This window comes from Pyxicephalus adspersus, chromosome 2 (genome assembly GCF_032062135.1).
Source record: "Pyxicephalus adspersus chromosome 2, UCB_Pads_2.0, whole genome shotgun sequence".
NCBI classification, from domain to species: domain Eukaryota; kingdom Metazoa; phylum Chordata; class Amphibia; order Anura; family Pyxicephalidae; genus Pyxicephalus; species Pyxicephalus adspersus.
The window spans coordinates 139784623-139806541 of NC_092859.1; the positions used below are offsets into that span (position 1 = coordinate 139784623).

Consider the following 21919-nt stretch of genomic DNA (forward strand, 5'->3'; position numbering starts at 1 on the left):
CATCTTTGCCTATTAATAAATAAAATTTAGTGTACCAATTTAGTGCAGCAATGATGTACCATGGGAGAAAATAGTAACCAACGTTTTCTGACTATTGCTACAAAGAAACCTCACCTGCTGAATCTGTGGGCATTAATCATTTAGTGAAACCTGAACGGTGACCTGATACGGCCATCTGCTCCCTATGGGCACATATTCCACTTTAGGTTTTTATAATTACACATAATAAATTTGCATTTTATACACCCATATAATGGTGACTGACAAAGAAGCACAACAAAAATTCAATCTGGTGATAAGCAACTAGCTGCTGTGATACCACAAGTCCCAACCCGCATCGCATGCTCCCTGGCTGACCTTACACATCTATTATCCGCTAAGGCATGCTAAGGATCTGCTGACTGCTCTTCATTGAAATGTAACAGGATACAGGGTTTCTAGAAATTAAGTATGTAAGACACAATCAAATGTTTGATGATTGTATATTAAATAATACTGCCTTTCATTAAATGTCATTTTTTAAAAATAAAATTGTTTACTGAGTATTTGGGGAAAAAATCCTCCATTTCCTTGAGGTAAAGAACTTGGAAAAAGCTGCAAGTAATTGTTGTGCTGCGGATTTGTTGCTCATTATTTGGGATTTGCAGTGTCTTGGAAGGACTTGGTGGCAGAACATTCCATCCGTCAGGCCAGGAATTTGAAGTGGCTCTGGAGCACCTGGTCAAACCAGAAATAGGGGAATTGGTGATTGAGATTGGGAGCTGGATTTGGCTTTACTAATTGCATCCTCTTTTAAGCTGCCTACACACTTCCAATTTTTATCGTTCAAAATGAACAACGAACGATCGATTGGGCAAAAATCGTTCGTAAAAAAAATAACCAACGACGCCAACGAACGAGGAAAGTCGTTGGAAATGAACGACCGGACCGGCGGATCGGACGACGATCGTTGACCATCGTTCGTGTGTACGATCGTTCATTGATCGTCCATGGTCTGAGCATGCGCGATGAACAAACGTTCCTGTGGTGCACGTAACTTCCTGTATCGTTCAAACGATCACATCTATTGTGTGTACAATATCTACGAACGATCGTGTCGTTATCTGTATGTACAGGATCGGTGCTATACGATCGTTCGCAGATATCGTGCAGGATCGTTCGTCGTTCGTTTACCAACGATAATAATTGGAAGTGTGTACGTAGCTTTAGTCTACAAAATGCTGATGAGATAATGCAATCTGATTGTGGAGCGAACGTGTTGCCGGAATAACTTTAAAGCAGATCTAAACCCATGCTACTTACCTATCCCTCATTCCATCGCAGGGAACAGCCATCATTCTTCTTTTCTTCATCTCAGATCTTGGACCATCTTGACTGACCATGCAGGGATGACATTTCACTTAGGAAAGTGGTTAAAGAACTTGGAAAAGGTTGCAAGTAATTGTTGTGCTGCAGATTTGTTGCCTATAATTTGGGATTTGCAGTGTCTTAGAAGGTCTTACTGGACCAAACACTCCATTTGAAGTGGCTCTGGAGCACTTCTAGCAGATCATATAGTTTATTCATTCCCAAAACATGCAAAGGAATGCCGGCAACCAAAAGCCTTCTTTCCAGAATCCCGGAGTGATCAGACAGGTAAAAAAAATTGCAGAAGGGACATCGCCTGTCTCTTTCTACAATGATGAATTGCCTGATGGAGCATTTGTAACTTTAGTTCATTTTATTTTGCCTGCTGTTTAGTCCATAGGTTTACACATAAACATGCAGACTTACTGTATCTACAGGGTGTTGAGAATAAATTATTTCATAATACAATCATCTGTGAAATGGAAAGGAAAGAGTGGGCCAGGTATTTCCTGGGATTCTGGATGAGTCCATCTGCACCCACAACATCCTTCACACTTATATTCAAAGCAAGGAGACAGAAAGGAACTATAAAAATATATATATTTTTTTAAATACTGGGAGATTTGCCCCATCTTATTAAATTACTACAAACTATTCTGAACTCATGCATAAGAGATCTTAAATTTAGATACTAAGCCATTGGTTCTACTTTAAGACATTGCACCAAGTTGATCACATGCACATGTAACCAGAAATGTTTAGATTTATTACACATTTATTAAATATGTCATCTTGTTTTCTAAGTAGACATATGTGGGATGTCATTGCTGATCTTTTTTCCAAAATGTTAGTTGTCCGAGTGTCTCTAGTTTCAATACTGACTCATAGACCTGGCACAAGTATGAAGCATAGCAAGACAAAACATTGGATCTGCATAATTCATATTCATAAGTAATGAGGACATTGGATAATTTATTACAGGACATACAGGAAATTAGTGATTTCAGAAGAAAAGCTTAATAACAATTATCTACCTTTTTTTTTTCTTCTGTAGATTGCTTATTTGATACCATTGGATGAGCAACAGATACATTTAGACAAAATGGTACCCTGAGCAAAGCGGGGGCCTCAAAAGACCAATTGTGCGATTATCTACTCTGCCCTATTTTAAAACCAGGCCTACCAGCAAGGCCTTTACCTCTCCTAGAACATTGGGCCTGATTTATTAAAGCTCTCCAAGGCTGGAGAGGATACACTTTCATCAGTGAAGCTGGGTGATCCAGCAAACTTGGAATATATTGGGTCCAGAGTTCTTGACATTTCCTAGCAAATGGCTTTGAAGAAATCTATTCCAGGTTTGCTGGATCACCCAGCTTTTCTGATGAAAGCGTATCCTATAAATCAGGCCCATTGTATTTTGACACTAGACCCAATTACAGTGTTAGGCTGCATTCCCGCTGTTTCATGTGAATTGTAGCATGCACTGTAACACATTTATGTAGGCAAGAATAGGTCCCTACAATTTTTTTTATCTGTATTGCATAGGTGTAAACCAGCCACATGGAAAAAGAACAGGATTTCTACTAGATGTACATCTACATGGTGTTAATAAGCTCTTGGAAATATAAAAACCAACCAGGGAGTGAGCACTTTTCTGTGTAACATCACTTGCAACTCTAAAACTAAACTGTTAGATTTCAGTATTCACTTCCGCAATGGTTTTACATTCTTCATGGCAGATGTCTAGCCAACAAACTATAACACATAATGACAGGAGAGCAGCACAACCTTTAATTTGCATTTTTATTTTTGAACTAAATATATAGGTAACAAGACACCAAGTGGTTTTACATAAATAAGTTCCACTTCTTAAACTTTTTTTTCCATATTCCACAACCTATACTTTTTATAATCACTAGTTTTATGATTCTGGTGAGTTGCAAAGACCCTTTAATCATTTCTTAGTGTGTCTTACTTGACTTAAAAAAAAAGCAGAAATATGGATAGAGGAAAAAAACTATAACACAATCAACAAAATTCATTCTTCTAGTGTGGGATTCCAGGCTTGGAGTGAAGACACAACTGGGACCAACCTTGCCTTGGGAGTAATGAATATTGGTATTATTGAACCAGCTTTCATCTCACTTGTCAGTGCCACTGGCTGCTAGTAAGTGATTGGTCCTTGGCTTCTAAAAGTTATCATGGGGGGTCCAAAAGGTAAATAAGTAATAAAAAAAACACGGCATAATAATGCCATAGATTAAGGAAAGTGCAGGATCTGCACACAGCAGCAAGTACAGCTGGGGTACACATCAGCTTTTTCCTGGTTACTATGCATATGTTGGGTGTACTCCAACTGGATAAACCATAAGGAGTGCACCCATGGCCATTTATTTCTTGGAAGCCCCCACTGAATGTGAGGGAATACATGATACCCACTAAAGGGAAACAACCCTCATCCTCCTATCTAAATTAGGAAGGTAAGATAGGAGGTGAAGACCTCATTTGAGCATGTGAGCTGCAACAAGAACAATGGTGCGCAGAAGAAGGATAATCACTTACTGGATTTTCATTTTTTTCTGTGTTTGATTATTGTTGTATTTACATAAATTGTGGACTTTATATATTGGTTTATTATTGAGATCTACATAGAATATTATTATGTATACAAGTGGAAAAGGGGAGCATTGCACTATAGTATTGCTTGATGCGTAAGAATGAAAACTACTTTTACTGACACAAGTTAATACGTGCAGCATTCAACCCAGAAAAATTTTCAGCTGGGGGGGAGAAATTGTAGGCAAGGAGTGGCCCCTGTTGTGTGACCCAAAAGCAGCCGGGTAGTTACTGAAAAGTGCTGGGTGGTGTGCCCAGCTAAAAGGGTCTGGGAAGAATGTGATGTGGCTGATTAAAGTACAGGAGAGGGTAAAGCAATGTACATATCAGATAATAGTCACCCAAGACAAACAGTTGTGCTTGTTTTGGGTAAAAATCTGACTTGTGCAGCTCCTTCCAAACATTGTTCTTCAATCCGCCACAATGGACTGATGAGCAACTGATCAGGAATGATCTCTGTACATTTCTATGGTGTAGAGCAGAAACCGGTGGTAACATAGTTACATAGTAAGTCAGGTTGAAAAAAAGACATAAGTCCATCAAGTTCAACCATTAGGGAAATAAACATATTCCAGATATAAAACCCTATAAGACATAGCTGAACCAGAGGAAGGCAAAAAAAAAAACCCTGGTACAAGTTGCTTCAACAGAGGAAAAAAAATTCCTTCCTGAATCAATGAGGCAATCAGTCCGCAAGAAAGTTTTAGTGGTCCGCAGCTCTGGCCGATGTGCCCCCCCCCCCCACAGCCTTGCCCCCATACAGGTCTCAGGCTCAGGACAGTGGGCACGTTGTGTCTCTGGACCTGCAATGGGAGAGTGGGTTGGTTCTGGCATCATGACATCACTATGGGGGAAGTGGCTTCTCCTTTAAATGACACACGGCTCCCCGCGAATACGCGGTCAGGAGTCCATGAAATATAGTGGTCTGTGACAACCAAAAGGTCAGCAACCACTGGAGAAGAGGATGCTCACTCATCCTCCCCACTCTACTCTCCATTGAACAGAATGGCACTGTGTGTACAGCACTTGCTCATTCATCTGTTACCAGAAACAATCACAAAAGATTGAGACGATCATCTGACACCTATCAGATTTCTGTACGAGGCTTTAGAATTAGGTTGGCAACAGAACTTATTACACACTTTATTTTGGTTACAGGAGACTGTTGCTTTGTGCAAATTGCAGCAGCAGCCCTTTCATCACCGCCCACCAATGCAGAGGAGGTAAATAGAATATACTCTGCAAGATGGCATAAATCTAACATAAAATTTAGACTGACAACAAGCTAGCCTAGGTGTATGAATGCACTACTTTTACCTTGGCATTGGTTAAGTGTTTGCATATTAAAAAAAAAACAAAAAAATTTTTAAGCAACTGACAACTGCCTAAAAAACTGAAACCGTAGCTGGCAGCCTGTGTCTCTGTATGAAAGCCAAGGCTTCATTTTCAGTTGTGACTGCTGTATATCTGTAATCAAGGGAGGGGCCATTATTTAAAAGAATTATCTGTATTATCCAGGCACTAAGCAGTATCAGGAGCTTCAGTGTACTTTTTGCTGCTACAGGGGTGACCTCTTACATTATATAAACAAGAGCTAAAACCACAGTTGGCTTTTGCCAGTTAAAACAGAACTAAACCTAAATTGGAAAAAACTGTGAGCAGGCTGGTTGTTTACCCCCCTGGCCTTCTAATTCTGTCCTTATTTTCATGCAAAAAGCGTTACATCGTTATGGATGGAAATTAAGTTTACATTGTAGGACTGAAATTCTTAGGCATAACTCATATGCCAATATTTCATAAATTTAATATTTTGATTTAAATTTTAAATAAAAAAAAAAAACACAAAAACTTGTTAAAAAAGGAGTGCATAAAAATAGTGAAACCTGTAAGATAACTGTACAGTAGCATGGAATATATATATATATATATATATATATATATATATATATGATATAAAGATTTCATTGTATTGGAATCAATAGTTATTTTGTATTGAATCCAATGCAAAATTATTTGAATTTCACACCGCACCTCCCGCATTAACTGGCACATGCATCAACGTAACCAGGAAACCCCGGAGAATGTCAGCGCAGTCGCCAGGAAAAGATCGGAGGACGCCGCCCGAGGGCCTGGACGGACGAGCAGGACACCAGGGGACAGCAAAGGAACAAGGTAAATGTTTTTTTTTTTATTGTTTTTAGCAAGATTTCTTTGTATTGGAATCAATACAGTTATTTTGTATTGAATCCAATGCAAAATTATTTGAATTTCACGCCGCACCTCCCGCATTAACTGACACATGCATCAACGTAACCAGGAAACCCCGGAGAACGTCAGCGCAGTCCCCAGGAAAAGATCGGAGGGCGCCGCCCGAGGGCCTGGACGGACGAGCAGGACACCAGGGGACAGCAAAGGAACAAGGTAAATGGTTTTTTTTTATTGTTTTTAGCGATCCTGAGTGTGACTCGGGATTACCGTTTTTTGCAAGTAAAATCCACCCCCGAGTCACACTCGGGAATACTGCTAGGGGGGATAATGCAGAGGGGACAGGAGATGTTTCTTCTAAAGTAAAAAAACGTACCTGCACGATTGTAATGTTTTAATTACACTCACCTGTCTCCACTCTACTTTTATCACACTGACCTGTTGATGTTTTTCCTTCATGTTCCAAATCTTTGCTCATTTTGATTGGCCAGGCCTGAATGATGCAACTCCTGCAAAGGAGCTCATTTATTCCCAGCACCCAAGGGTATGGCAGAATACCATTGTGCGCATGAATAGCTCCGTGTACATTAAATAAAAAGTAAGTATGTTTTCTTTGCAGAAGAGACATTATCTGTCCTTATAATAACCCTGCCTGCTTGCAATTTTAAACTTAGTTCTGCTTCAAAAGAAGTCCTGACACAAACCAATAAATCTTGTCCTTTCCTTTAACAAGTGTATGCAAACCCTTGAAATTAATTTTTTTCCTGTTTGATCAGCTTAATACGCCAATGAAAGTTTTATCTTTAAGTGCAAAACATATGGGTTGATTTTGCCAGAAAAGCTGATAACTTCGTGTGCCCGACCTGTGCACAACGAGGGGTTGTGGAGATGAAGAAAGGTCCTTGTTCTTTGTATTCTATCAGAAATATGACTGAATGAAGCTCATATGGTTGATGAAGCTGACACCACATGCACTGGTCCTGATTTATTAAATCTCTCCAAGACTGGAGAGGATACACTTTCATCAGTGAAACTGGGTGATCCAGCAAACATGGAATGGATTTCTACAAAGTCATTTGCAGGTTTGCTGGATCAACCAGATTCACTGCTGAAAGTGTCGGTCCCCTTGGCCCTAATTTGAAGACTTGTTCTTTCCTCCAGGATCCCAAATAATATTAACATTTCTATAGCTTCAGGTCACAAATAGCTGTGTATCTGTTCCATCGACTCCTTTATATCGTTTCCTTCCCCTAGACATGCAGCCTAAGCAGTCTAAACAGAAGATTGTGGTTCTGGGATTTAAACCTTCTGGGACAATTTTTCTACTTTCCTACAAGAATTTACAAACCCTAAAGCTCAAAGGAACATTGGAACATTACATTGTAAATCTGTGCTTTAAGTTCCAGACCAAAATATTATAAAACCCCATATCCTGTTATCTCAGTACCGGAATTCAAACAAACCCCATCATTGGCCGCATGGGCTTAATCTGTGTATGAACTTATGCCAGTGCAAAACTTTGTAGCATCTGATAATACCAGTGCAGACATCTTGATGAGCACTTAGTACTGTTGGATGCTATTTGTGGACTCAAATAAATTCAAAGCCCTTTTTAAAGCTTTTCACATAAGCTGCCTATCTTCCTGTCTGAAAGTGATTTTTCTTAAACCTCCTACAAATGTCTAATAGATGTCAGAGGATTGACATTGGAAAAGATGTTCCATGACTGTTTATAGTGACAGGTGAATGAACAAGTGCTGTACATACAGTATTGTTCTGTTCTATGGGGAGGGCGAGTGATCAATGACAGCGGTCATTCCTATCAGTGTTCTCCCAGCTACTTTTAGCCAGTTGCACCACCCGGCACTTTTCAGCAACCCCTCGGCTGTTTTTGGGTGGTTAATTAGTAGTTGGATCACAATACAAGGGCTGCAACCCACCTATAATTTTTAACCACCCAGCTTAAACAAAATTCCTGGGTTGAACACTACCTATATTATAATATTATCATTGCAGATTGATGAACAATGTCAGGGAACTGCTGTACACGTCAGATGTTTCGCCCAAGACAAGCACAACTGTTCATCTTGAGTGACTATTATCTGACATGCGTATGTAGCTTATTTGTCCCCCTGTACTTCGTACCTAAATAACAACATGTAAGTGGTGATATTACTAGCAATATGGTAGATAACTAAGCACCCACTTCTAGCTCTTATGTAGTATTTCACATTATGGACTTGATTTTTTAACGTTATCTGAGAGCGGAAAAACTAGACTATCGTGGAAGAACCTGGGTTACCCAGCAAACCTAGAATGAATTTCTTCCTGCAATTGCTTTCAATCTTGGACCAGAATCATTCCACATTTGGGGAATCATCCAGGTTTTTCCATGATACTCTACCTACTCCAGTTTTGGAGAACATTATTAAATCTGGCCCTATGTGTATCATTATTCATGAATCTTTTTTTCCCTACTGGGTTTTACACATGAAATGTCTAACAAAGAACTGTTTTTGCAACCAACTCCTACCTCCAGCAACCAATTTAGGCTCTCCACCCATGGTGTGTTGTATGAATAAGAACCTACCAACAGAAAATGTGTAACATTAAGAACTCAGGACCCATTACTAAGGTGCACACTAATTTTACATATTTCAATGGCCTCCAATGCAGCTAATCACACCTGTTCTAATTTTTATGAGTTTGGGTATGCTATGGTGTATTCTGCAGATGTGAAACGCGTTGCATTGTTCTTGATGCATTGTCATACATTACACACGTTATCTAAACATGATGAGATTAATGGGTTCTCCAGGGAATTAGCACTTTTTTCTGACCTAAACAAAGTAACATGATTGGCTGATACTAAGCACCAATAGAGGATAATACCTCCTCTGCATTCCCCCAATCAGTCAGCACAGGGCATTATACATTTTAGGAATGAAAGTAAACCCTGCATTTCCTATTGCTTATTACAATGAGGCCTGAGCAGACAATTACCAGATTTGAAGGCTATGAAATGCATCAGTGGGTGTTTGATGGCCAGTAAACATAGCTTATGGGGCCACAGAATGTACATGCCAAGTGTAAGGCTGTGTGCACGTTTCACAATCCTTTCCAACAAATAAAGACTGAAAGATGCATGAACAAGTGCTGTACATACAGCGTCATTCTACTCTATGGAAAGGGGAGGAGGGATAACTAGCAAGCAGCACCCCGCTGTGCTCTCTCTCCTTCACTTGTATTGCAGTCATTCGCCGTTAAAAGATCCGCCAGTACTTATCCATGAACAATGGATCTCATCCAATACCAGCCCTGAAGTGATAATTGGATGAGAATCATCTGACGTGTGTACGTAGCCTTACACAATGACAAAAAGATTACCTGTGTTACTGGATGGACAATATGAGGGACCAAGGATTATCAGATAATACATCTGAAGTAAAACCAGGATTGAGTTGTCTGCAGGGAGCCTCCAGGTTTCTTTTCTGGTTGTTTGAAACTACTGGGAATCTGCAAGATTCCGAATTCCAGACCTCACATATTCCTAAGGCCCAGAGGCCTATTCAGCACACCTTGTACTAAGCAGGTGGCTGTAGTTTGAAACGACTGGGGGTCAGTCTGGGTTTTTCCTAAACACATTTGCATTGAGAGCTGCCAGGATTATATGTTACTAGGAAGCTGTACATTTTTCCTATGGACTTTTGTTGTTGCTAACACCACCCCCTGCGGGGGAGGATTGTTTTCTTTTGAATAAATTCGGGCAAAAGCCCTAAAGCGAAACTGACATTCCGAGTGACGTCATTGCCAGCCTGAAATTTGACGTTAATCCCTTACATAAGTTAAAGATCAGCGTTGCTCGCATTTCCATGAAAATAAGTCTGTTTCTCCGCCAGGACAGAATACAGCACCACTTAGATCTAGCATGTGGGATCTAGACCAGGAACAAGGGAAATTCTCACAGCAATCATGTAGATTAGTGTAAATTATAGGTATTTACTTTGTAAATGAACTTTACAAACTTAAACAACCATTGTGTATATGTGCTTGTGTCTAGCTGTGCACTTATCCATACAATGTATTACCTCTGGTGCCTTTTAGTATCCTGCTAGTTGCGTTCCTACAATTGGTCACCTACTTCTTTATGTGAACTACGATATCCACCTCTACTTTCATTGATATAGCAGGATGCTGGGAAATGAAGTCTGGTATCGAGCGCTCTTCCTTTTTGGGTGTCACATGATTATACCTAATTACCCCCCCCCCCAGCATCCTCCTCCTTATCAGCTGACTAGGGAAATGTAAGGAAAGAGGAACTGAGCTGTAATGCAGTATGCCAGTACAACTGACCCATTAGCCAGATATGCTGTTCACTACTTTGCTTCTATACACTGTTTGTGTTGGTTTATTTCTCTGGCCAATATATGAATTTGCCTTGTTGAACTTTGGGTTTTATAAAGAACAGAAAGGACTTAGGGGAGCCATTTTAGTCACACTAATATTATTGACATATATGGGGGGAACTTTTGGGGTCAATGCACATGAAAGCATTCTGTTGTCTTGATATTGTGCATTACAAGCACATGACCCCCCCCCCCCCCCCTGCAGCGATTAAGACTTGATGGGAGCCCAGAATCTCCCGCAATACCTAGATCATGCATCCCGAGAAGCTCTGGCATTTTTTTCCACCAAGGGGAAATAGATCCCAATCCCAGAGTGGGAAGGTCCAGCACCACTGAGGGATCTGCGGGATTAAAGGTAAATGTAATTTTTTTATTTTTAGTTTAGTTCTGCTTTAAGTAGACACAGGGTGACAGGGATAATGTTTCTTTCTACTGAAAGGAGCTAAAATGTCCAAGTCAGCATTCTTCAGAAGTCACCCTGAACTACCTGGTAACATAAGATTAACCTGGTCTTGATAACTCAAACATTTGTAGAACACTGAAACCAAAGTGCTACATGAAGAAAGTGTTAAAGAGGGATTAATCCTGGCTAATCTAATCTATTAGGTGATTCCAAATCTCCAGTAAAAGCCGGAGAAAGATCGTTTTGTCCAGTTTACAATAGATCTATATATACTTAGTTTAACAGTTGGGTTATATGTACAGCAGGACTAGTAATGTTTACTAGAAGTGTGAAAAGTCAGATGTATTATTCATAGTAACACCATGGTACCTGCAGTCTGCAAGGAGCGAAGAATAAAATACAAAGAACCCTAGGCCCCATTCACACCCATGTGTTATAGTATTGCAAGGTAAGACACATTATCATTATGCATATTGCTGTTTATTGTGAATGAACACATGTGTAAAAACACATGAGCAGTACTGAGTATTGAGTATAGTAATAAAATAGATTAGTACTACATGCTAGATTAGCAGTGTACAGCGGTACATTGCATGGTGTCATGTATGTTGCAGAACAATGCAACCTGCACCCTTTGTGGTATATTTTAGCCTATTCATTTTAAATGGGCTATTTAATGCATTGCACAGCAGTACACATCAACGCGTAAAAAAACATGCGTGTTGCAGTGTACAGCACTGTGGTGTGAATGGAGATTTGTAGCCCAAATCAAGTCACACAGCTATTTTCCCAGTTTCACATCCACTTTTCTGTTGTAAGAGTTTCACAATGTGTATATAAAAGACTGTAAGGGCCCCTGAGTTTGACCTTGGTGACCAGTGAATGCTTTCATCTAACATACCTGGCCAAACAACACCCTCCCCCTTTCCATGCGCTATAGGTCAGGTTAAGGACATAAGTGATAAGAGGTGTCACCAGCATACAGGACTGCAATGGGACAATAGGTATTTTTAAGCTTATCTCCAGCCTTATTTTTCATCTTGCAATCATAGGCTAGGTACAAACGTGCAATAATTGTCATTAGAAAGGATCTTTCACGATCCTTTCCAATGACAAAAGACTGAAAGATGCATGAAAGAGAACTGTACATACAACACCGTTCTGCTCTATGGAGAGGGGTGGGGGAGAACGATGGATTGGCACCCCTCTGTGCACTCTCCCCTTCACTTTCATTACGACTGTCCGTGGATCCATCCTAGGAGCGATCTATGATTGACGAGAGCGGTATACACGTAGCCATACATGCTCCTACCCTGTACTGGAATTTCTCTAATTTTTACTGCACATTAGAAGCTGAAGCAAGTCAGACCCAGCCAAGTTCCCTAGCTAATGGACATCCAGCATCATCAATCCCTTTCCTCCCCCGCCTGAGAGTCCGTTACCCACCACTTTATTAATAATCAAGAAGGATCATCATCACATGTGGGCATTACCTAAACTGACAATCACTTATCAAGGCATTCTGAGATTTCTTGAGAGTAAGAGGTTGGCCAAGGGAGGAACCAGGAAAGTCAAAATCCAAGCAGTATAAAAGTAAATCTTTGGGTACATTCACAATTGTAGGGGGAAATGGCTGCAAAAAGCTGGCACCTTGTCAACCACTTGGTCACCCGCACCGCCATGCTGCTTCTTAAAGACCCATTCACTATCACCCCATTTACTCTCTATGGTCTTACACGGGTTAGACACTTCTTTTTCCAGTCACATACTTACTTACTTGTAATTCCACCGATCACTGTGGGTACACACGTTAGATTTTTGTAGTTGGAAAGGATCTTTCACAATCCTTTCCAATGACAAAGGACTGAACGAGCGCTGTTCTGCTAAATGGAGAGGGGAGAACAAATGAGTGGCACCCCACTGCGTTCTCTCCCCTTCACTTGTATTATGACCGTTTGCAGATCCGCCAGGACAGATCAATGAACGACGGCCGCTGTACACATGCCAGATTCTCGACTGATATCAGCCCTGAATGAAAATCAGACAAGAATCATCTGACGTGTGTACGTGGCCTTAGCCCTGCACTCTGATGGGTTTCGCCCACCCTATGGGCATAGACATTCAGTTCTCCAGAACATTTTGTATTGCTGTAAGTATGGGCTGCATTTACAATAATGTTTAACAACACATGAATTATCATATAAATGGGGCCTGGCTGAATGTAGCAACCTTGACAATGCATTGTAGAGACCTCTTGTGTATACTTTCACTTCCTAAAAAATGACATTGATTTTAGGAGATACGCCTGCCACAGAAAACCACAATTTTTTACTTAAAGGAAACACTGGTTTTCTGCAATCTTGGGCACCACCTTCTGTAGGCTTTAATATATTTGGGCACAAGACCCAAAAGCTACGCACACACATTAAATGATTATCACCTGAGATAGTCGTGCTTGGGAAAATCTGACATCAACCCCTTGATGCTGTTTATCAATCCAGCATGGTGGGCTGAGGAGCGACTGACCTGGAGTGATCTTTGTGTCCATAGACTGTGTGTACATTGCATCTCATTCACAAATCAGCTGACACCTGTATGAGGCTTTATAAAAAACTAATTTTTTAAGAGTAATTTTATTGGCAAATACCTTCGCATCCAAAGATTTTCTTTTGTTTGTAGGAATAGAGGGCGGACATAATGGCATCACTTCTGTCCGTTAGGTGAGTCATGAAGGAAACAGCATTGACCAACCATTGTTCCTGAGGAGACACGTCTGTCTATGGCTAACCCAACGCTCCTCATAGGTCAGCAGGGCAGCAAAATCTGCAGACACAATCCTACGTCAGAGCAATAAATCTTATCAGGGCTAGTAAGCACTTCATAAACCTGCAGGGGTGGCAGACCTGTAATATATATATATATATATATATATATATATATATATATGTAATATAATATAATGTAAATAGAGGAGGTGATCGGCAGATGATGAAGGAGGTGCCATCTACCTGCCTGAAAATTAGCTTCCAGCTGGCAATTTGTAGCACTGATCTCTTGCAGGTCACAGGACGGTGATAAACATCTCACATGATTAGTCATTGTTATTACTTGTGTTTGGTTTTGTTTATTGTTTTACTTTATGCAAACCTGGGACATACAGAAGCCTATTATTCTTTGCTGCTTTTTCCATCCACATCACAGAACTTAAGCTTACTGAGTTAGGTCGGGCACATTTTTCTTTTGTTTTGTAGGGAATTTTCCCTTTCACTTCCTTTCTTCAACAGGAAATAGGAGAAAACCTTTACAAAGGTTCCCAGATAAGGTGAACCTATTGGTGGATTGTCCTTCAGTGATTACTCAGGTGACAATTCAAAATGTTGAAGTTCTGCTTAAGTCCTTCCTCAATTTCTTTCTGGTTTAGTGGACACCAGATGAAAAATGGTATATCATGTCAATCACTTTTGAAGAATTGTACCTTAGGACTATATTGCCTAAAGCGTACCTAAACTCATAAAGTTCACTTTAAATAAAAGGGTAGACAACCCTTTTATGTAAAGTAAAAATTCAGTACCGCCCCCCAATTATCGACCGCCTAGGCGATCAAGAATGAATGGGAGTGCAAAGCCTCCCGGGATACCTACGTCACGCACCCCGGGAGGCTCTTGGGTGCTCCTTCTGCACATGCATTGAAGGAGCCTTTTCGTGGGAAAAAAAAATTTGGCGATCTCACGCATGCACAGTGAGATCGGCAAGTTTTTTTCCATCCGACATCATCAGATCTCACGCCTGGGTCAAGTGACGTAGGATGAAGAACCAGGAAGAAGAGAGGTAGATGGCAGAGCCCGGCGCGCCGGCACGCAGACGGGTGCTGGGACAACGCGGGACCCGACAGCAGAGACCTCTGGATGGATCCAACTGCCCTGCGGGTTTGAAGGCAAGTGGATTTTTTTTTTGTTTTACGCACTTTTGGGTTTAGTTCCTCTTTAAAGCGCAAAAAAAAGTCCCACTTTCAAAACTTGCGATCATGCTTGATTACCGTCTTTTTCTGTCACATGCAGCTGCAGCCGCTGGGACTAAATGAACTACTGCGAGCCTGTATGGGAGTTACATCATCCTGGCCCAGCCAATCAAGATGGCCGAAGATGCCCCTCCCAATCCCACCCCCAAGGATAAGTAGTGGACCTGCTGGTGGCAATAAGACTCCTCTGGATATCCAAATTCACCCTCCAACCACTACTGAGTAACATTATAGGTTTTTTAAGAAGGGCAATATTTCCTATCCCTATATGTCTTATGGATTAATAATCTTTAACTTGACAACCTGGGAACCTGCATTCGGATCCCTTACATTCGGGTCCCTTTAGGATTACACATATAAAAAGGGGGGGGGCTAAGCCTAACCTACTAGTTTAAAAATGTAAAATATTTATATGCAATATTCTGCATTCCCAAAAATATAAAACTTTTTGTAACTTTATTTTTTTTTTTACTTTGGACAAAAACAAATAAAAGATACTGCAAAGCACTATTCATTATCTTTCAAGTATCCCAAAGTGGCCATTAAATCAATACCAATATATGTAAAATGTTATGACTCAAGCTGTCACTTTTATTAAATGCATCTTATGAAATTCTGCTACATTTCTTTGTTGTGGGTCGAAACGGATAAATCTCACCATTGTCCTCTAAACCGAGGCAACAAAAAAGCAGCTTCTGTCTGAAGTGAGAATTACTTCTGTAAAACGTAGGTAATGCTAGGAATGTACCAAACCTGGGCAAAAAGGAAAATCTTTTGTTGTGGCAAGTGTGCAGAATGGCCTGTGAATGCCAGGGTTATGTAATATACTGTTAGTATGTCTTGGATACATCTACCTGCCTTCGGTTACTGCCGCTTGATGCCAATTACCAGAAAAATCTTGTATTAAAATTGTTATCAACAAATGCCAGCAAAATGACGTAAAGCTGGTTCAGATCTGCTTCGGGCACATAGCTTTCAGCAGTTGGCACCAAATCATTGATTCTTAACGAACCATTCTGCACATTTGGAAGCTGAAGAAAGTGCTTGGTACTGGTACCACTCACTGCTGCCCCCATTCACTCTCTATTGGGCTGCCGCTAGAAGATGCATGTAGCGTCTTATAAGAGGCAGCCGACATTAGGAAGCTGTAACAGCACCACAACCTCATGACCAGTGTGAACAAAGCCTTAGTGAATCATTGGATTTGCCAGGTTAGAGTGAAAAGTAATAATGTCAACATTATTAAGATCTATTGGTGATGATGCTTGGCCATCTTGATTGCCTGGGTTGGAATGATGTAACTGTCTGCCTGTGTGGGGGTTCATTCATTCCCGGCACGCGCACGGAAAGCTGGGATTGCCGGGTAACCAAAGCTGAAGCTGCAGCTCAGCATTTTAACAAGTAGCAAGAGCGATCAGGCAGGTTGGGGAGGTTATTGCAGAAGAGACATCACCTGTCCTTTCTGAAAAAAATGACCTTCCTAATTTTTAAAGCGAACCTAAACTCAGAAATTTCACTTTACATAAAAGGTAAGGCAAACCTTGTGCAGGGTGCAGCACTTCCCCCTAATTTTCTATCGCCTAGGCAGTCGAGAATGAATGGGAGCGCAAAGCCTTCCGGGATACCCGGGTCACGCATCCCAGGAGGCTCTTGGGTGCTCCTTCTGTGCCATGCAGAAGGAGCCTTTTTTGTGCAAAGAGAAAAATTTGCTGATCTCACGCATGTGCAGTGAGATCCGCACATTTTTTTTTTTTTAATCTTACTTCGCCTGATCTCGCGCCTGGGTTGGGTGACGTAGGATGGAGAACCCGGTAGAGAACACGAAGATGGCGGCGCCCAAAGCGCCGGCTCCAGGATGGATGCCAGGACGACAAAGGACCCGATGCAGGACATCCCTGGAGTGATCGGACTGCTCACAGGTTTGAAGGTAACTGTATTTTTTCCCCCCTTTAAGTCCATGAACAAGGCATTTATTAGCATGCAAACCATTATTACACTACATACACATGTGCAAAAATCTAGCATGAGTACAGCATCCCCTCAGTGTTGTTTATCGATCCGTCCTGGCAGATAAATAAATGACTAAAGGTGCGTACACACTTCCAATTTTTATCGTTCCAATCGAACGACGAACGATCGATTGGGCAAAAAATTGTTCGTAAAAAAGTAACCAACGACGCCGACGAACGAGGAAAGTCGCTGGAAACGAACGACCGGACCGACGGATCGGATTGGACGACGATCGTTGAACATCGTTCGTGTGTACGGTCGTTCGTTGATCGTCCATGTTCAGAGCATGCGTGATGAACGAACGTCCGTTCACTTTCCTGTCGTGCACATAGTTCCTCTATCGCTCAAACGATCGTATCTATTGTGTGTACAATATCTACGAACGATCGTGTCGTTAACCCTATGTGCAGGATCGGTGCTATATGATCGTTCGTATATATCGTGCATGAACGTTCGTCGTTCGTTTTCCAACGATAATAATTGGAAGTGTGTACGTAGCTTAAGTGATGGCGACTACAGCTGTTTCTTATTAGCCAGTATTTATATAGCACCAACATATTACACACATATTAAGTGATGTACAAAGTCCATAGTCATGTGACTAGCTGTCACTCAAAGGGCTCACAATCTAAAATCTCAGTCATATGTCAATAATACAGTCTAAGGGCAATTTTGGGGGGAAGCCAATCAACCTAACTGCATGTTTTTTAGGAAGTGGGAAGAAACCTCCTTCAAACCTGGGACCCAGCACTGCAAAGGCCAGAGTGCTAGCCACTGGGCCACCGCGCTGCCCTACTTATGAAGGAGAATATACTGGGGTGCACCACCACCTCCATAGAGCTAAACAGCCCTGTGTGCAGTCCTCAATCATTCTACATTCACTGGAAACGATTACGAAAAATTATTTCTAGTGACATAATTCTGTGTACACAGCCACAGGAAGCGGAGCTACACCACATCATTTCTAAAACCTTTTCATGTTCCCTTTAAGATGAGACAATAGCAACATTGTAGCATTGTATTTTGACACCGCATATCACTTCTGTCTCTATACCACATGGATATCATACACTGCATTGTGTTTGTGGTTGAAGAACTTCACAACAGGCACATCTTGCTACACACCCCATGTTTCCTGATTGCCTGTGTGTGTGATCTGCTGAGCTGTACACGGAAGTTAACTCTGACTCATGATGCCCCCATGAGACTCGGCCGGAGGCTTCCAATGCCAGGCTGTGTGTGCTGTATGGGGGAATTATACAGAAAGTGGTATAAGAAGGCGACTAAACACAGCTACCCTCTAATACACTTAATACACACAGCTTCCCTCATAGAGAACTCTGTGCTGATGCAATATACATAGAAATAAGAAGTCACATGACACATGGCCATGTCTGCTTTAAAAAGGTGACAACCGTTATGTTCAGGAGTATCACATGACCAGGCAAATATTAATTCTTGGGGGGGGGGGGGGCAAAGAAGTTGTATTTTCTATCCGGATCATTGAATCCCCAACTTTAGTTTGCAAACAAACTTCATATCATTAACATTATTTCTGTTTTGATCTTTTTTCAATCGCTTTTTGTATCAGGGACTGGATCCGTAAAAGCCCAACTAAACCCAACCCAGAGTTGAACAAGGTGAACTCTAATAACAATCAGGCTGATCGGTGAATACAACAGCGTATAGAAAGTGGAGGACAGAATATTTGCTCCATGTGATTGCACACCGCATTACAGCATTTCATCTCTGAATTCAGCCAATGGAAGGAACAGGTGTGACCATGTGACACTCAAACAGGAGAACATAAGATACCAGACATCCCAGTATTACATGGAAACCATGGGCCTGATTAATTAAAGCTCTCCAAGAATGAAGAAGAATAGACAAACTGGCACTGAAACACATGGATCTGAAAGATTCCCACCAGTGAATGATTGAGGGAATGTTTTATATAGAGTCCTAAAAGTGGTTTACCAATAAAAAAGAAAAAGCTGTAATTTTTCAATAAATATTGTGCCCAAAATGCAATAAAAAAACATTTTGACAGATTCAAAAATTTTACATTTCCATCTGATCAATTGAACATATCACAATGGGCCTGATTTATTAAAGCTCTTCAAAACTGGAGAGGATACACTACCGTGGGTGAACCTGGATGATCCAGAAAACCCGGAATGGTCCTAGTCCAGGATTAATTTTAAAAATTTTTGCCCACTAATAGCAAAATGATTTTACAGAAATATATTTCAGGTTGGCTGGATCATCCAGGTTCACCCACAGTAGTGTATCCTCTCCAGTTTTGAAGAGCTTTAATAAATCAGGCCCATTGTGTTATATTCAATTGATCAGATGAAAATGTGAAAATATTGAATACATCAAAATGTTTGTATTTTATTGCATTTTGGGCAAAATATTTATTAAAAAATGATTTTGTTTTGTTTTTTTGATTGGTTAACCACTTTGAGGGCTCTATATAAAACAGGAGCCAGACGTTCCCTTAAACATTCACTAGTGGGAATCTTCCAGAACCATGTGTTTCAGTGCCAGTAGTTGATTCCCACCAGGGAATGTTTGAGGGAATGCCAGATTCACTGTTTTATAAATACAGCCCTTAGTGTCACAATCGAAATTTCAATCAGCTATAATGGTGACATCGGTCAAATATCCAACTAGTGGATAGAATATCTGTTATTTGTATGTAATTGGAAGGGACAATTAACATTGATGGTAATTAAATTTATCACGATGATGGTTGTTATGAATATTTTGATTTAAAATATTATTAAGGGAGAACCACAGAGTGTGTGAATGGCATGCAACGATCTTAAGGACTTCATGTTGTGTGGCATTCAGGAGTGATAGGTGCAGGACCAAGGAGATCATCAATATCGCCTGAATGATCATCACTTACCAATGTGCACCTACTGACCAGCCCCATTCTTTGCCCATTTTATGCTGCCCCCCCCCCCCCCCCATTCTGGCCCTCCCCCCAGAGAAAGGGGGAGGCATATAGCGCCAACATATTACGCAGCGCTGTACATTAACTAGGGGTTGCAAATGACAGACAGACAGTGACACAGGACGAGGACAGGACCCCTGCCCCAAAGAGCTTACAATCTAGGAGAGTTCACCTTTAATTCTCATTGGCTGATGCTGTAAGTACAATTCAGTCACATGATAGCGGGGCCCTCAGATCAGTGTAAATGTATAAATGTTCCCTGACACTGGCACAGACGTGGCAAAGTCCATGACCTGTCACCTCACCAGATAAATAAAGCCTGGCACCTTCATACAGGAATCACATGGTGCTCGTACAGGACAGGAACCCCACATACATTCCATACAGTCCTGATACCCTGGATATATTTATCCCTGATACATTGCATACAGTGCCAGGTGCATTATATAGAGTCCCTGATACATGACATACAGTCCTGGAAACCCCAGATACATTCTATACAGTCCTCCAGTACTAGGAGATACATTTTAGTATCCTGGATACATTGTACACAGTCCTGGAAATCCTGGATACATTCTGTGCAATCTGCATATATTTGGTATGGTCCGGAATCCCCAATCCCTTCTATAACCCCAGATAAATTCTATACAGTCCCAGATGCATGCTATACAGTCCTAGAAAGACTGCACACATTCTGTACAATCCAGGATAAGGTCTGTACAGTGCCAGACACATGATATACAGTCCTGGGGCCCCGTATATATTCTGCACAATCATGCATACATTCTATACAGTCCCTGACAATCCCAGCCATAAAATATACAGTCCTGGAAGCCCGAATGCATACATTCTATATATTCCTGAAGCCTCAATATATTCTATAACCCCAGATAAATTCTGCACAGTCCCAGATACATTCATTGTGGTCCTGGAACCCCTAATATAACTGCATACAGTCCTGCAACCCCGGACACATTGTATACAGTCCTGGTACTCTATACAGTCCTTCATACATTCTATGTATAGTCCTGAAACCCCAATGTATTCTATAACTCTAAATACATCCGATACCGTCCCAGATACATTCTTTGAGGTCTTGGAACCCCCGCATACATTTTATAACCACATATATATCCTATACAATCCCGGTACCCTGGGTACATCCTCCCAGGCAGGACTTGCTGCTGTAGGTCATAGACTGCCATGGCAGCAGAAGTGCCCCCTCCCCCCACACCTAGGTCATTCTGCACTGGGGGCCCCATATACATGCTATACAGTCCAGGAACACTCAACATGTCCTCATGCGGTCCTGCACACATTCTTTATAAAGTCCTGAACCCCCGATATATTTTTTAACATACATTACTGGATGCATTTTATACAGTCCCAGATACATTCTATACAGTCCTGGTAACCTTGGCACATCCTATACAGTCCCTGACACGTCTCTCCTCCCTCTCACGACTTGTTGCTCCTGCAGGCCATGGACTGCCATGGCAGCAGAAGCCCCCTCCCCCTCCTCCATAGCGGTTTTTTTTTTTTTTAATTTTTTTTTAATTCAGCTTTATAAAGTCACAAAAAATGCTGCGTGGACAAAGTGATGGAGGGCGGGGAGTGCAGTGCCACATCCTGGGTGTGGGGATCAGGGTCAGCACTGACAGCTAGGAGGGCAGATCGGTGTGCAGGGATCAGTGTATACAGGGATCAGTGTGTGGGCAGACGTGTGCAAAAATCGGTGTATGTAGGGATCAGGGATCATCCAACTCTCTGGAATGGTCTTCCTTGTCCTATTCAACTTGCTGCTACTTTCTGTTTTACTGTTTTAAAATTCGCCTACCCATCTTCTGTCTTTTGAAACCATCACTACTTCTCACCACTACATATCTCCCCTCCTATTGTGTGATACTTCCCTCACCTCTTAGATTGTAAGCTCTTCAGGGCAGGGTCCTCTC

At 41.3% G+C, this 21919-nt stretch overlaps 1 protein-coding gene across 2 annotated transcripts in view; it reads right to left on the reverse strand.

The window, feature by feature from the left end:
- The window catches only part of CERS3 (ceramide synthase 3), a 94148-nt gene that overhangs the window by 39582 nt on the left and 32647 nt on the right, over positions 1–21919 (reverse strand). The window contains exon 1 of one of the 2 annotated variants that reach the window (XM_072402657.1): positions 13625–13647. The exons of the other annotated variant lie outside the window; for it this stretch is intronic. Within the exon in view, the coding sequence (XP_072258758.1) occupies positions 13625–13632 (8 nt within the window). The 5' untranslated portion in view covers positions 13633–13647. Of the gene's footprint in view, positions 1–13624; positions 13648–21919 lie in introns of those variants that run through there. 2 annotated transcript variants of the gene reach the window in all.